This window comes from Glycine soja, chromosome 14 (genome assembly GCF_004193775.1).
Source record: "Glycine soja cultivar W05 chromosome 14, ASM419377v2, whole genome shotgun sequence".
Classification (NCBI taxonomy): Eukaryota; Viridiplantae; Streptophyta; class Magnoliopsida; order Fabales; family Fabaceae; genus Glycine; species Glycine soja.
In genome coordinates this window covers 25299385-25317373 of record NC_041015.1, presented here as the reverse complement: position 1 = coordinate 25317373, position 17989 = coordinate 25299385, and the positions used below count along the sequence as shown (strand labels likewise).

Sequence of the window (17989 nt, the reverse complement as noted above, 5' to 3'; positions counted from 1 at the left end):
TTGTATTTTTTAAATTATAATAAAACAAAACAGATTATTATATATAATAATTTATTAATTTATAGTAAAATAAAATTTTATAATAAAATTAAATATTAAATATATTTAAATATGAAATATTTTATTTTAATTTATAAATTTTATAACTCAAAAAAATTAATAACTTTTTACTAATGATATATGTAAAATAGTATTTATAAAATTAACTAAACAAAATAATTATGTTGCTGATTTTTTGATTTGTACATAGCACCAATGACATCAAAGTCAGAGGTTGACTTTAGAAGTATTCTTGTTCCTCCTTATGGTCTTCGAATTTTTACTTTTATTTTTGTGCTGCCAACCGTGGTGCTAGAGGTCTTAGTCGCTAGACAAAATAGCTAGTAGAATCAGCTAAGAATTCAAAATAATTGATTGGAGGAAGGTGGCATATATTTGTTAGGGATACCTTGCTTCTAGGAGACAAAAGGCTATGAATTAGTGAGAGGAGGAAAACTCGAATCAAATTATATCTTAGTTTGGATTTGTAAAAAAATTACATGCAATGGAATAAAATTATATTTTTTTATAGTTGGTTAATCTCATTTTTGTTTTCCTCCCACTTTTTTTTTAAGTCAAAGACCATAAGTATCACCTAACCATTGAATTAAAAACTAATCAATATCGTGGTACATAAATATCATTTGGGAGGTAAGAGATGAATTCGTTCTCCCACCATTTGGAAGTTAAGAGATGAAATAGAAAATGTGACAGCTTATAAAATTATTAAGTCAAGTTTCTGTCCTTATCTTAAACAATGTGACTGCATATAAAATTATTAGATTACATTTCTGTTTTTATTCTAATATAGTTATTCAAGCCTCTATTCCTCATCAAATCCTCTTACTCCTACAAAACAAAATACGGCCTTGTGTGGTGCTATCTACGACCTCACGCAAACCTTGTGTCGTGCTAGTGGTTTCCATATCAATCCTTGACTTGGGTTTTTTTCCATGTAATTTTGTTTCCACAAACCTCGTCTTGACTTAAAACCCCCCAAAACATAATCACACTACTCATACTATAATTTTTTGGAAAGTAATAATAAATCTATACCCTAATTTAAAACATTTTTTTTAAAGGAAAAACAGAATTTCGTAACTCTGTTTAACAACGAGTACAGAATATTTTCAAAGCACAGTACCCTTAAAAAAATTGCAACTATACACCCTCAGCTACACATAAAAATTAGTCCACAACCCATCATAACCCCCCGCCCAACCACACACACACCATAGATCTCATTTATCCTTAGACCGTAGCAACACACGGATCTGAAGAAAAAAAACAAAATTGCTGCATAATATTCCATATACTGCACAAACCAGACTTCCACACCGCATTATCCCATACCAGAAGCTCCTTAATGCGTCCTTCAAATTTAAATTGACGATAAGTATATAATTAAAAACATTTATATTTAATTAAAGATAAGTAAATAATTTTAAATTGTAGATACTCACAGCATATTAATCTTTCAACAACTCCTCCACCTTGTTTGACCAAATGTCATAAATATCAGGGGAGAATAGAACAAAGTGGACCTGAAATAAACATTTAAACGTAATTACTTATTCCAAAACCCTAATCACAGAAACACCATCTTATTAGCTACAAAAATTTATCATTAGTATCTACAAGTGTAAGGATATTTGGAACCACAAAATTGGGAATTGATTTAAATAAATGCTATCTTTCCTGAAAAGTTGCAAAATAAGAATTGATTTGATTTTAAATGAATAACGTGTTTGGACACATGTTTCAGATCCACGTACTGAAAGATTTTCATGTCAAAAATTCAAAATGACGCAAAAGCAATTTGTAATAGCATTGAATAGACATGGATCCAGCACATATCAACTCCAATTAAAACAAGTGGGAAATAAATTTGACAAGATCTGAAATAGGAACTAACATGATTTTGAAATAAAATCCTTCAAAATGTTATTCAAAAAGAATATTTGATTTTTGAAAACATTTTGATTACAGTTCTATATATCTAAAATTTCACTCAAATCTGGTTAGTTTTGACTGGATTTAATTACTAAAACATATCAAATAAATTCCACCTTTTATGGCGTGTTTGATTGAGAGGATGGAAATAGAAGAGAGATATTTGAAAGTGTGGGACCCACGTTGGACCCTCCACATTTATTCTCTATTTCTCTCCTTCCTCCCTCTACCAAAGACAAGCTTAGAGATTCCAAACACAATGAAATTGAAGTGATCATAGTGCTACACTTTGGGTCTTAAATTTGTCAAACTTCAATGAAACTCAAAGACAAAGCCACAGTCACATCTATTTGAAATGTATATTTATTCATACAAAAATTCAGACCAATTAAATATGTAATGTCTTACCTCCTTAAAGTCATTTGGAAATTCTTTGATGGTAGAAATTGCCACTGTAGCAGCTTCATCATAAGGGTATCTGAAACAAAGCGGCGTTATACAATTGTAATGAAAAGTCTTGGGTCTACTAAAAAATCAAAGGGAGCACTAGATTTGAGAGGCAACAGATTGAAATTATTAGGTTTGAGAACAGATTATATTAGTCATCATAACAAATAGCATGGCTATCGTATTACTTGGACAGGTATCCTGCCATGAATTTTTCCAGCATTTTTAGCTTTGTTTTGTTCCACTGATCAAATTTTTTAAATGAATAGCCATGATGGAAATAACTTTGTTCAGGATTCCACCATGAAAGACAATTAGATCTCAGGCTATGTCGCAAACCTTAAGTTTCACACTATTCTTCTCTTGCCATGGGACCAATGCTGATGATCAACATATGAAGAATGGCTAAATTAGAATGGCATGCGAGTGTTTGTCAGCATATAAACCTACCCATAGACACCACATGATATGGCTGGGAATGCTATATACTGAATGTTGTTTTCTTTCGCAACCATCAAAGTATTCCTGGAAATCAATTAGACAATACAAATGTCTCAATCAAGTGTAATGACTACGAATCAAAACACAAAATGAAATATATATTGCTGATTCAAAGACGATGAAAAATAGCTGCACAAGCACATCTTTAAAAAGACTACCTGTAAGCACTTGCCAGAGAGGCAGCAGGATTAATATCAGCACTGTATATTGGGCCAACAGTGTGAATAACATGAGAAGCAGGCAGCATAAAACCACTGCAGATTAACAACTATATGGTCTGAGAGACAAGCAGAGCTTGTTAAGGTGATTTTAGCTTTTGTAAACAAGCTTCAATTTCTAAAAAGTAAAGACCAAACTTTTTCAATTCTAGAAGTATTTTGATAAGCACATCTACATGTGCTAAAATAGAAGAACTCACGGTGTGATCCTGGCTTCCCCTGTGGGGCACCGAACTCCAGGCCTAATTTCAGGTACAGTGCGGCATGCTTCAACAAGTTGTGGGCCTGCAGCTCTATGTATAGCTGAAAGCAGAGGTCACACCCATTAAAACAAGACAAATGCTAGTAAGACACTATGTAGTGTACTCTTTCTAATACTCTCTTAGAACAAAATTTGATGAAAATCACAAAATTGTGAGGATCCACTTCTTATTTAATGAATCTCACTCATAATTTTGTAGTTTTCAATGAATTTTAACAAGAATAATCCATCAATTTCATCCTTAAAGTACTACTCTCCTAAATAATCTGTAAAGTCTCTACAGTAAAATAATTACCTTGAGTATTAGGAATCATGCAACATTGTCTCTATTGAAAAATCTTTCAAATCAGTCCCTCAATGCTAGTAAAAGTTAGAGACTAAAATGTCAATAATTTAGGAACTATTTATATAATTTCGTTATCTTAAAGACTATTTAGGAGAAAAGTTCATACATTGATAGTTTATTCTTTTAACTAACCGGGGAGAGCATGACAAACAAAGTGCATTAGATAGTGCAGCACCCCTTAACAAGAGAAATAAATACTTTTCATTTTTTACTACCAAATTTGTTAGGATAAGTAATAACCACTGTTATGTGAACAATTAGTTTTCCGTTATGACTTGTATAGATTCAGTTTAGTCAGTTGCAGTTAGAGTTAACACTAACTAACTATATAAGCTGTAATTCTCCCTTGACTCAATGCAACTTTACTCATTCTTCTCTAAACGTAATATGGTATCAGATTTGCTTCCGCACCATTAGCATCCTCAGCAAGTCAAACACTCTTCTTCGTCTTGTTTCTTTTAGGTCTTTCGATCATGAAAAATGCAGAATCAGAATTGCAAAATGCTCTCGATGAATTGCAGAAGGTTTCAAGTCCCTATTATCAGCATCCTGGAGAGAATCCAGGTATGGTTCTTGTTACTCCACCTTTGAATGGCTAAAAAATTCATAGAATCGTGCCATGAGAAGAGCTTTGCTGTCAAAGAATAAGTTTAAGTTCGTTGACCAAACGATTTCTATTCCGTATCAGAGTAGTTCGATCTATGATGCATGGGAACGATGCAATGTCATGGTGATTTCTTGTATCACTAGAACCCAAATTCCAAAAATAGCACCAAGCAAGGTGTATATTGACGATGCCAGAATGCTATGGGAAGATCTGAAAGGGCAATTTTGAAAGGTGATCATTTCGCATGAGACGAGTTGGAGACCTTGTGGGACGAGTTGGAGGAGTTGCAACCTACTCTGAGCTGCACTTGTGCGGTTCGCTGTAGCTGCAATTTAGTGAAGACAGTGAAACAATACAGGGATTCAGAGAATGTGATGAGTTTTCTAAAAGGATAGGCAGAGGTCTACAATTCTATGAAAACACAAATATTGTTGATGGAGCCTTTACCATCAATCAACAGAGTATATTTTCTTGTTTTGCAACAAGAAAGACAACTGACTGGAGGTAGTCTTAATAATTCTAGAGTTCTTTCTAGCTCCATTGAGAATCAAAATGGTTGGAAACCACAGGGAAGAGGAAATGGAAGAGGAGGAAGTCGATCTTCTCATGGAAGAAGTAACAATTACACAAGCAAGCAGTGTGCCTACTGTAATAAACATGGCCAAACTGTAGTCAGTGTTGGGTTAAGCATTGTTTACCCCCTGGCTATAAGCCTAAGGATAAGCACTGTAAATAGTTGCACAGTGTCAGAGGAAGGAGCAAATTCACTTGAAACTGATAAAACTTTGCCTCGGTCAATTCAGAAAGATACCACCAACCAACCAACAACAATACACAAGTCAATTCACTCTTGAACAAGTGCAACAGCTGCTAAGCATGCTGCAAGCCTGCAACACAGCAAGATCCAACCTCACATAGTCCTCCAAACCAATTCCCACTTTGTCGGTGAGTCATCTACTCAGCAGCAAATAGAAAAGAATAATCGAAAAGAGAGAGAGAAAAAGTGAGTGAGAGAGAGAGAGAATTTGTGAAATCTATGAACTCTGATATTATTCCCAACTGTTTTCAGTTACACTGTAGCTTATATAGAGCTGTGAGACTTGCAGAGCAAGTTACACAAGCTTGTAGAGGAAGATTCTAAGGCTTGCACAGCAAGTTTCTAGTTAGTTAGGTGCCAGCCGTCAAGGACAGCTGAATAACTAACTTTACAAAATCCGAATCAAGTACAATACTCACATAGCAGCAAATCCTAAACACAAGTCAAGGTAATTTTGTTCCCAGTTCTTCCAAAGGGATACTTGATACTGGTGCCACAGACCATGTCACTCATACCACGTCTTACTTTGTCACCTCTCATACCATAAAACCAATCACTGTTATGTTTCCCAATCCAATGGCACTTTGGTAACAGCTACACATTCAGGCACCATTCAGTTTTCTGATGCATTCCAATTTATTCGAGTATATGTTTGTATAACTGTGAAAACAGTTTTGTAATATGTTTGTAAGGGCTGTTAGCTTTTGCTAACAGCACCTCACTGGTGTTAGGCAGTAGGTAATATGCTCGTAAGGGCTGTTTGCTTTTGCTAACAGCACCTCACTGGTGTTAGGCAGTAGGTAATATGCTCGTAAGGGCTGTTAGCTTTTGCTAACAGCACCCCACTGCTGTTAGGCAGTTAGTTTCTGTTACTATTAGTTCAGAGGTTCAAAGGTCTATATATACTTCTTTTGTAACTAACTATAACTGACTTCTTTTAGTGCGAAATAATATCAGTTCTCTCTCTAAATTTTCTTTCTTACTCTCATTTTATCAAAGATGGTATCTAGAGCCAATTTTTCGTAGTGTTCATGTCTTCACAAGTTCCAAATCCGTTCATCCATGGCTTCCGCTCCTTTGAATTTTGTCTATCAATCCTTTCCAAACTCCATCACCAAGAAGCTCAATGATTCGAACTATCTCCATTGGTGACAGCATGTCGAACCGGTTCTCAAATAGCTTAAACTACAGTGTTTCGTCGTCAATCCAATTGTTCCGCCTCACTATCTCACGGAAGATGATCGCATAGCTGATCGTGTGAATCCTGAGTAAGAAGCTTGGGAAGTTCAGGACCAAACACTCCTTGTTTGGCTTCAATCCACTCTCTCGAAGTCAGTTCTGTCGTGTGTCCTTGGTTCGAATCATTCCTTTCAAGTTTGGCAAAAGATTCACAAGTATTTTAACCTCCATACGAAATCTCATGCAGTTTCGTTTTAAGGTAAATCCATTGATGAATATCTATGAGCTTGTTGGTGTTAGAGTTTCAGTTCATCATGAGAAATATGTGCGCGCTTCTTGAAGGACTCCCGTCCGATTATGCGCTGGTGATCTCTGTCATTGAGAGCAAGAAGCGTACTCCGTCCATCGCCGAGATTGAGGCCTTGTTTTACGGTCATGAAACTCACCTTGTTCGCTACAATAAAGAAACTCAAGCGCTGAGTTCTCCATCCTAGAATTACAGTCAAGGGCTCAAGGCTATTCGCACTCCAATTCATACAAATCTGGTGATTTTGGCGGCTCTAGAGGAGCGTATGGCCGCAGCCGTGATGGTTGTGACAGTTTTCCTGATTGCGGTGCCAAACATAGTCGTGGTGGCTCCAGCAAGGGTCGAGATGGTGGCCGGTTTGCCAATTTTCAGTGTCAGATTTGCCTTAAATACGGCCACATTGCAAATGTCTGTCACTTTTGGTCTAATGAGTTTTCAGCCTCATAAATCATTCACTTTCTTTGATCCTGCCACCCTTCAACCAATTCCCTACTCCTCTGGTTCTGTCAGAACTTCCAATACTTGGACTAATCCCAATTCCAAGCCTACTGTTCCAACATCCAATCAACCCAGTGCTATGCTTACCAATTCCTCCTCTCATAGAAATGGTCATGCTAGCTCCACTTGGATTCCAGACTCTAGTGCTAGCTTACATGTGACTGGTGAATCACAAAATATCAAGCAATTCACTCACTTAGATGGACTTGATCAAATTTTCATAGGAAATGGTGAAGGTTTAAGTATCTCTGGTGTTGGTTCCTCTTCTTGTGTCCCCTAATGACTCTCACATAACCTTTAAACTTCCCAAGTTATTACATGTTTCTTCAATATCAAAAAATTTGTTGAGTGAGTCAGTTTGCTAAAGATAATTTTGTTTTCTTTTAATTTCACCCTCACTTCTATTTTGAGAAATCTCAGGAGACCAATAAACTCCTTCTTCAAGGAGTTATTGGTGTTGTTGGTCTTTACTCTTTTCATAACCTCAAGCTTCAAGACAACTCTCCCCTGTTGTTGTCTACTTCAACATCAACTTCAGATAATGGATTGACTAGTACAGCTACTGCTGTTAATAAAAACTCTAATGTAGCTTCCAATCTTGTTGTTTCTTTGCCTAGTACTGTTAGTCTTTGGCATGCTAGGTTAGGTCATCCTAATAGTCATGTAATGAAGCTAATCTTCAATCATTGTAATATTTCCCCATCTAATTAGAAAATTTCAAACTTTTGCTCCTCCTGTTGCATGGGAAAGTCTCACAGATTACCATCTCACACTTCTACTTCTGTTTACTCTCCTTTGGAGCTTATTTTCACATATTTGTGGGGACCCTCTCACTTGACTTCCTATGCTGGTTTTAAATACTTATGTATCCTTTATTGATGCCTTTTTTGGGTACACTTGGATATTTCAAGCTTTTAAACCAATGATTGAACTCTTTCTGTTTTTCAAGCTTTTAAATCAATGGTTGAACTACAACTTAACACTAAAATGAAAAGTGTTGAATCTGACTGGGGATAAACGCAGACCTTTCTCTGCTCTACTAACCTCCTATGGCATCTCTCACAGACTCATTTGTTCCCACACTTATCATCAAAATGGTGTGGTTGAAAGAAAACCCAGACATATAGTTGACTTGGGCCTTACATTGTTACACCATGCATCTTTACCCTTACAGATTTGGGACTACACCTTTACTACTGTTGTCTATTTAATTAATAGACTTCCTACTGCTTCCCTCGACTTTGCCATTTCTTTTGTTACTCTTTTCAACAAGGACCCTGATTTTCAATTTCTTAAAACCTTTGGTTGTGCCTGTTTTCCTTTGTTGAGGCCTTACCATACACACAAACTTAACTTTTCTTCTCAAGAGTGTCTGTTTTTGGGGTATTCCTCCTCTCGCAAAGGCTATATATGTCTGTCTTCAACTGACAAAATTTACATTTCCGAAGATGTTTTGTTTAATGAATAGAGGTTTCCTTACTCTGACTTATTTCCCTCCTCTTCTAACTCAATAAAGAGTCTTGATTCTTATTTCATTCTTAATCCTAACCTGTCTCTACCCTATGTGGTTCCTACACCTCAATCTTCTCAACTGTCTCCTCATTCCCCTTCTGCACCTTGTGTTTCCCCTGGTTTTTCCCCTATTCCACTTCACCCTCCTACAGTCTCCCTTCTTGTCTCCCATCCATCCACTTCTTCTAAGTCTACCTCTGTCCATCCTCAAACTTCAAAGTCCACCACCCTTAGTGAACCTTCTTCTGAGTCTGTTCCAATACCTAATTCTATCCCTGCTAACACTCATCCTATGCAAACAAGGTCCAAGTCTAGAATTCACAATCCTAGACTGCATCCTTCTTTATTTGTTGCTCATCCTGAACCCAAAACTGTGAAACAAGCCCTGGAAAATGTCGATTGGTTTGCTGCCATGCAACAAGATTATGATGCTTTGCTGAAAAACAAAACTTGGGACTTAGTTCCCCTACCTTCTAATAGACAGGCTATTGGGTGTAAGTGTGTTTTCAGAGTGAAGGAAAATGCTGATGGTTCCATCAACATGTTCAAAGCAAGGTTGGTAGCCAAGGGTTTTCATTAAGTTCATGGCTTTGAAGCCTATCACCATTTGTATTGTTCTCACCCTTACTCTTGCACATGGGTGGGTGTTATTTTAGCTTGATGTGAATAATGTTTTTCTAAATGGTTTCTTGAGGAGTCTATATTTATGACTGCCTCCTCCTGGTTTTTCAGGCTATGTTGTTAATAGCAGCCGTCGCGGCCGCTATCGCGGCGGCGCGGTGCGGCAAGGCACCCTACCGCGACGGAGGCAGGAGAAGCGGGGTGGTTCAGAGTAGCGGCCGTCGCAGCCGCTAAAGCGGCGGCACGGGGCGGGATTTGGACGAAAATTTCACGCGCTACAGTGACGCCCGAAAATGCCCTCACTTAATGCAAGAAAGTGAGGGTATTTTTGGTTTTTTTTTGTATTACCTAGCCAAGTTCTTCATCCCTCCCCGATCGCGTTGTTTGGCTGGCTCGAGAAGGAGAAACCCTTGTCTCCATTGAAGCTGCGACTGCAACCTCGACCTGCGACTCCGACAACCCCGTCCGGCGACTCCGACAACCCCGTCCGGCGACTCCGACGACGACTCTGCACCCGGCGAAGCTGCGACCCGACGCCCAGGAGCACGCGAGTCTTCATCCTGCGACTGCGCCGCGCCGCCGCCCCCTTGCTTGAGGTGAGGAAGACATGCGATGGGGATTTTTTTGGTCTTACGTTGCTATTGGGTCTTGGGTGTCTGCGCTGTGATTTTTTTTGTGTGACTGTGATTTTTTTTTTGTATATGAATTTGATTCATTTTTCAGGTAGCTAGTGCCTAGTCTCCACCTGTAGCATGAAGTAGTTGTTATCCACCTGTCATGTGACACTTTTGTTTGCCACATATGCTAGATTCTAGAATTGTCATAGCAAAGTGTTGAATCAACAATAAAAAATTGAGGAACAGTCTCAGCAAAGTTGTTATCCACTTGTTGATCCATGTGTGCAAAAAATGAAAGCCAAAGAATTTAAAAAGATTTGGGATTGTTCCCTATGTTTCAAATGCTCAACAAAGGAAGAATTTGAGACAAAATATATTGCAACTTCTTTATCTGTGAGTGTGAGAAGTAACCAAAATAGTGAATTTAATTCTTAAATTTTGATAATTAATTTTTACCTTGTTACTTACTAATTTTTGGCTTTGGCTGTAGCTGTGAATGGTTTGTGTCAATTAGTTCACAAATTTTTGCTGTTCAAGTAAGAACTCTAGCATTAGGGAGTGACACTATTTATTTACATAATAGAGTGTAGAATTTTAGTCGACAAAAGACATGTTAAACTTTGAGAAAAATATGGAACAAAAAACTTGATTAAGTGAATTTCAAAACTAAAATGCAAGTTTTCTTATGTATCATAAAATACTTCGTCACAAGTCTAAGCCTTACTAATTTCACAACAAAAACCAATATGATTGTTTAATTTTCGAAATGTTGAAAAAATCAGGTCATTTAATTTTTTATGTAATTTTTTATTTGGTTGTAGTGCTTTAGTCTCCTTACTGTGCTTTAGACTTTAGTCTACTGGAATGTTGAATTCAGAGGGGTCTTCAATGTTCAAGCCTACCGGTGATAGGGTAGATGTCTTTTGGAAATGGAACAATTTAAAGGATAAAAATAACAGGAAGAGTGTAACCTGTGATTTTTGTCACAAAACGACTACGAGAGGAATTTCTAGAGCAAAAAGACATCAACTTCAAATAAAAGGAGATGTGGGTTCTTGCAAAAAAGTACCGGAGGATGTTAAATTAGAAAAGATTGCTGCTTATGAGAAGAAAATAGCTGAAATTGCAGCATACATGGAGGCAATGTAAGAAGAAGACGAGGAAGAGGAAGATGGGATCCTAGAGATTGCAAGACTTAAAAGTGGAAAGAAGCGTCCAACAACATCAAATGAAGCCTCCTCAACTGCTTCCAATAAGAGGATCACAACTAAAAAAGGCCCTATTGATTTTTTGTTCTCCAAAGCACCTGAAGAAAGTATCAAATTAGGAAAAACCATGAGACAATCAAGTGTAAATGAAACTTATAACAAGGCTGCAAGAGACAGGGCAGTTCAGTACATTGCTCGTTTCTTTTTTAGGAATGGAATACCATTCAATGTTGCTAAATCAAAAAGTTTCAAGTTGATGATTGAGGCGATTGGAACCTATGGTCCTCATTTAAAGCCTCCAAGCTATCATGAATTGAGAGTTCCACTCCTTAAAAAAGAGTTGGAATACATAAAGGGCTTATTGAGGGGTCATGAGGAGGAGCGAATCAAATATAGGTGTTCAATTATGTCAGATGGTTGGACGGATAGGAAGAATAAAACTTTGATTAACTTTTTGGTAAATTGTTCGTTGGGAACACAATTTGAGTGTGGATGCTTCAGAATACATGAAGACTGGTCAGAAGATCTTTGAGCTTTTGGATAGCTTTGTTGAGGAGATTGGAGAAAAGAATGTTATTCAAGTGGTGACGGACAATGGAAGTAATTATGTGTTGGCGGGTGAGAATTCAATCATACTTAATGAAGTTTTTTTTTATAGTTATAACTTTTAATTGTTACACTACTCATACAAGTTAATTGATTTTGGTCTTTTTAGGTAAAATTTTACAAGTCACGAGACCAAAAATATTTTGGACTCCATGTGCTGCACATTGTCTTGACTTGATGCTAGAAGATATTGGAAAGATCCCAAAAGTAAAAAGGGTTATACAAAGAGGCATTAAGCTTGTAGGCTACATTTACAACCATACATTGGCTTTGAACACCATGAGAAAATTCACACAAAAAACTGAATTAGTGAGACATGGAGTTACAAGATTTGCTACCACTTTCTTAACTTTGCAAAGATTGCATAAGCAAAAGGCCAATCTTAGAAGGATGTTTACTTCAGATGAATGGTTGAAGTCTAGGGCAGCTAAAGAGCCCAAGGGGAAGCAAGCAACAGATGTTGTTCTTATGCCATCATTTTGGAATGATGTTGTTTATGCTTTAAAGGCTATGGGGCCTCTTGTAAGTGTGTTGAGGTTGGTGAATAATGAAAAAAAACCTGCAATAGGTTTCATTTATGAAGCAATGGATAGGGCCAAAGAGCTTTCAATAACAATGAAAGAAAGTATATGGATATCCTTGTAATCATTAATAAAAGATGGGATTGCCAACTTCACCACCCTTTGCATGCAGCGGATTATTATCTAAATCCAAAGTTCTTTTACACCAATCCAAACATTGACAGTGATAATGAAGTGGTGGATGGCCTCTACAAATGTATTGATAAGCTTAGTGAAGATGATGATTTTGTAGTTGAAGTTCACAAACAATTGCTAGTGTATAAAAGGGCTGGAGAGAGGTTTGGTATGACTGCAGCAATGAAAGCAAGGACTAAAATATCTCTTGGTAAGTGGAAAAATTCACTTATAAATTTGAATGATTAATTAATAATCTGTGTAAATGCTAATGCATATGAATTGCATTTTACAGCTGAGTGGTGGAAATTGTATGAAGGAAAAACACCACACTTGCAAACCATTGCCATTAAAGTTCTAAGTTTGACTTGTAGCTCATCAGGATGTGAGCGTAATTGGAGACCTTTGAGCATGTAAGTAACTAACATTCATGTTTTTTTAAATTATGAAACTTTAGAAGCTGAAATTGAAACTAAGTAACTAGCATTCATGTTTTTTAAATTATTATAGATTCACTCAAAGAAGAGAAGTAGGCTTGAGCACCAAAAGCTTCAAGATTTGGTTTATGTTAAGTATAATCAAGCTCTTCTAGATCGCTTTGAGTGTCATGATGTGATTGATCCTATTGCTTTAAATGATATTGATGATAGCAATGAGTGGTTATTGGGAGAATTGGAAGGAGAAGAAGCTAGTAATGATTTGGTTTTTGATGATGATGATTTGAATTGGTTAGATGTTGCTGAGTCAAGTGGAAGTGGAAGAAGAGAATGAAGATGAGGGGGAAGAAGAGTACAATTCTAATGCTAGTGAGAGTGATGGATTTCAACAACACAATGATTTGGATCTTGAAGAGGATGAAGATTCTGATTAGTAATTTAGTATTAAGAAACTTGCATTTGTCTATTTGAATTTTAATGTATACTTGTCTATTATTATAGTTACTTTAGGCTTTATGTTAGAGGGACTAAGGCTTTAAGCCCTTTATTTGCTTGACTTTCTACTAACTTTTGTTTAAGTAACTATGTATTCAGTTATTTTTCTGTTTTTGAACTTATATACATACATATTATTAATTATTTAACATATATAAAAAGACATTACAATAGCGGTCATCCCGCTATCCGCTATCCCAATTTTGGGGTCGGCCGCTCCGCTCCGCTACGCCGGTCTTGACAACTATGTTTTGAGGTTGCAGATAGGTCCCTGGTCTGCAAGCTCAACAAGGCCCTTTATGGCTTGAAACAATCCCCAAGGCAATGGTTTGATAAGCTGAAATCTGCTCTACTCCAGTTTGGTTTTGTGGGAAGGAAATGTGACTCTTCTCTGTTCATCTACAGGCATCAGGTGCATATTGTCTATCTTTTAGTTTACGTGGATGATATCATCATCACAGGCAGCTCTACTTCTCATATTCAGCAGCTCACAACCAAACTGCACACTGCCTTCTCTCTTAAGCAACTTGGTCACTTGGATTATTTTTGGGCATAGAGATCAAGTACCTACCTAATAACTCTATAATGATGACTCAGAGCAAATATAATCGTGATTTACTCCACAAAACTCACATGGCTGAAGCTCATTCTATTTCCTCCCCCATGGTCTCTAATTGCAAGCTATCTAGGGGGGTATTAGAGTATATGTTTGTATAACTGTGAAAACAATTTTGTAATATGTTTGTAGGTAATATGTTCGTAAGGGCTGTTAGCTTTTGCTAACAGCACCCCACTGGTGTTAGGCAATTAGTTTTTGTTACTATTAGTTCACAGGTTTAGAGGTCTATATATACCTCCTTTGTAACTAACTCTAACTACTTTTTTCAGTGTGAAATAATATTAGTTCTCTCTCTAAATTTTCTCTCTCACTTTATCAAAGACAATTATATGATATGCTTTACATTCCTGAATTCACTTTCAACATTATTTCTGTCCAAAAGTTAATAGCCTCACTAAACTCATCACGGTGAACAATACCACGCTGCACCTCTGCCCTTGTTTGGCAGCCTTCCCAACGCCCTTTCGTCTTTGCCTACATGCAACCATCGTCGCCTGTCTTTGATGACCTAGATGCCGGCGCTACCATCTGACGCAACATGTGCCCCCACGTGCATGCATCTTATGCTTTCAATGCATACTCTTTTCACTGGTGAACATTACCCGTCATAACTGCAGGCCTCCGTTGACTGTTGTCGAGCCATCATTTATTCGACACAGCTGCATGACTTGAACCGCCTTTCCTTACTAGTAGGTTTACCACATTTGTAACAAGCTTGGATCATATCACATATATGCTCCAACTTGAGAGGGAGTATTAGATTACATAATATTCTATTATTTATTATTAGATAACAATTAGGGATTTATTCCTTATTACTCTCATTATTTGATTGATCCTATGTAATCAATATTGATCATATTTGCTCATTATTATTAAAGGCTTTGTGTGGTCATCCAAGAGACATAGTTTCTATGCAAAATCTATAAAACTCAATTTGCTTTCACTGTTAAAGCCATTGTTCTGATAATGGCAGAACAATGGCACTGCATTCAGTACCCTGAATTCTATGTCATGTTTGGCATTTTGTACCAAACTTCATGTGTTGCCACTCCACATAAAAATTCAGTTGCCGAAAGAAAGCATCGCCACATTTTAAATGTGGCTAGGAGTCTTTTATTTCAGGCAAATTTGCCTAAAGCATTCTGGTCCTATGCCGTAACTCATGTTGCTCATTTTATTAATAGGATTCCTTCTACCACATTAGGATACAGGTCTCCTTTTGAATTGTTGCACCATGATTCACCTACGCTCTTGGACCTCAAAGTTTTTGGCTCTTTATGCTCTGTGTTCACTTTAGATCAGGGTAGATCCAAGTTTGATCCTGTAGAGCTTGAGGTGTATCTTTCTTGGATTGAAGTTTGGTACTAAAGGCTTCATGGTCTTTGACCTTCATTCTAGAGAAATTTCTATTTCTCACAATGTCATGTTTTATGAAGTATGAACACATCTTTCCACATTCCACTTTCATTAGAACCAACTTCTACATCCTTTTCACCAGAACCTCAATGTTTTGACTTTCTTCTTGATCCTGTCTCACAAACTGTCCCCCCATCATTAATTTTCGCTTCTCAGCCGCATACTGTACCGCTGTCTTCTAATAATCATATTCCTTCACCATATTCTCCACTACCCATTCTTTGCAGATCCTCTAGATATCGCAAGCCCCCTGAGTACTTAAAAGATTTTCACCACCACCTATGCAACTCAGCCACACCCAATGCATCCTCATCTACAGGTAATATAGCATATCCCCTGTCTTCAGTTTTGTCATATCATTCTTTCTCCTTCTAATCTTAAATATACACTTGCCATTTCCAATGTCACTGAAGCTAAAACGTACAACCAAGCCAAAATTTCTGAGGTCTGGACCAAAGCTATGAAGGATGAATTACATACTCTAGGATTAAATAACACATTATATCTAACTGAATTGTCTCCAAGAAAAGTTCCTACTGGTTGCAGGTGGGTTTACAAAATTAAACACAAAGTGGATGGTACCATCAAGCACTACGAAGCTCAGTTTGTAGCTAAAGGATACACCCAACAAGATGGAGTTGACTTTCTGGACACTTTTTCTCCAGTAGCTAAAGTTTACATACTCTAGAGTTCGTTTACAGTTATCTGTTGCAGCTGCTCAAGGATGGATTTTAGTTTTACAGCAACTGGACGTGGACAATGCTTTCCCCCATGGAGATCTTCATGAGGAAGTCTACATGGAGTTGCCACCTGGTTTGTTTCCTCAGTTTTCTAATCAAGTGTGCCACCTCACCAAGTCCCTTTATGGACTCAAACAGGATAGCAGGCAGTGGTTAGAAAAATTATCTTCTTCTTTGGTCTCTTTTGACTTCATACAATCTCAATATGATCACTCTCCAGGTTGAGCGGGGTGTTAGGATAGTAATAACCACTGTTATTATGTGAACAATTACTTTTCTGTTTTAGATTCAGTTTAGTTAGTTCCAGTTAGTCTCTTAACACTAACTAATTGATTCAATGCAACTTTACCCATTCTTCCCTAAACCGTAACAAAGCATTATTATCAACAAGTACAAGAAATGAGTTACCTCCATCAGCACCACCACCACCAAGCATTCTCTCGTTAGCAGGATTTACCTGCAGGAGAGGAGATCAATATCAGGCGATGCACGTGCGATTCTATTCTCTGAGTAGAGAGAGAGGAACGGTTACGTACAATTGCGTCGGTGGAACCATCGATGGACCATTTGGTGATGTCTCCTTTCTGCATGAATAAAGCGCTCGATGCAGATAACGGGAAGCGAACTACGCCGCCGCCATTGGAAACCCTACCTACTGTTGCTGCTGCGTCCATTGCACTTGCACACAAACGGAATCTCCTCAGGCTCAGGTTACCCTTTGAAGTTGTGTTCCACCCAAATTTTAGTGCAAATCGGGAACCTGAGAAAATGGCACGCATTTTGAGTCCGTTTCTATCTACATATTATTTTGTACTTTTAGTTTTTTTTTTCTCATTTTTCTTTTTTCCTGAATGGGGTTGGGGCAGAGCTCCCTCATCTTTTATTATACACCAAGCCTAAATTTTTCTCCCCAAATTTTAAATATCATTTTAGTAATTTTAATTATACTAAAATAATCATAAAAATTAAAATAAAATTAAAAATTTGATAATAAATATATTTTAAGTTATCATTTTTGCGTATAATTAATAAATTTGAAATTTAAAATAATTAATGATTGATTTGATTAAGGGGACATTTGTTTCACATGTAAAACTGTTAGCCCAAAAAATAGATGAGGAAAAAATAATCTCACATTTATTATAAAATAATTAATTTTGGATATGTTTTTTATTTTCATAAATAATAATTCTATCTTCAACCAATATTAAATCTCATGCAAAAGAAATAAAAAATATTTATTCTTATCAAACAAAAATCTTCTTTAGTGAATAAATACATATATATTTTCTTCTTACATACTATCACATTTCTCTCTTAATAACTTTCATGCATGTACTCTAATTTTGGTTCTTCTTAAAATGGTCATTCTTTGAATTTTTATTTACCTCCAATCCAATTTTACCCACAATAGATTTTAGTTTTCTCTCCATTCTCCTCTTTTAACAGACAAATCTGCTCCTCTCTCCACGAAATCACTGAAGGGGTCAGATTTTCTGTTTCAATAGGTATGCAATATGTGTATTCAAGTCTATAAAATTAGACATATAAATTCAAATTTTTTTTAGTCACATATCGTGTTCCATGTGTTCACGTGCCATATTGTTTTGTCTTCGTACATATACGTTGTTTGCCTCGACGGGTCTTCCTTTTTTCAGATTTGGTAAGTTTTTTTCCTGTAATGGCGTGCGTGATGTGGTAGTGGCCTTCTTGGCTGGGTAACAACACTTCGTTAGTTTTGGTGATATCACTAACCATGTGATGAGGTCATGGTCAATTCTTCCTTGTGTGATGTGGTTGGGATATGTATATTTATATTTTAGTAACATCTTTAACATAAGAATAT

General features: G+C 36.9%; 1 protein-coding gene across 1 annotated transcript; it reads right to left on the bottom strand.

The window, feature by feature from the left end:
• Positions 1–1066: 1066 nt before the first annotated feature.
• LOC114385360 (macro domain-containing protein XCC3184) lies at positions 1067–16988 on the bottom strand. Its single transcript, XM_028345406.1, has 8 exons — positions 16680–16988; positions 16552–16600; positions 3359–3461; positions 3099–3194; positions 2890–2964; positions 2401–2470; positions 1503–1583; positions 1067–1412 (listed from the first exon to the last, which is right to left on the bottom strand). The coding sequence occupies exons 1-7, from the start codon at positions 16920–16922 to the stop codon at positions 1509–1511; spliced, it is 711 nt and encodes a 236-aa protein (XP_028201207.1). The 5' UTR covers positions 16923–16988; the 3' UTR covers positions 1067–1412; positions 1503–1508.
• Between the last annotated feature and the right edge of the window lie 1001 nt (positions 16989–17989).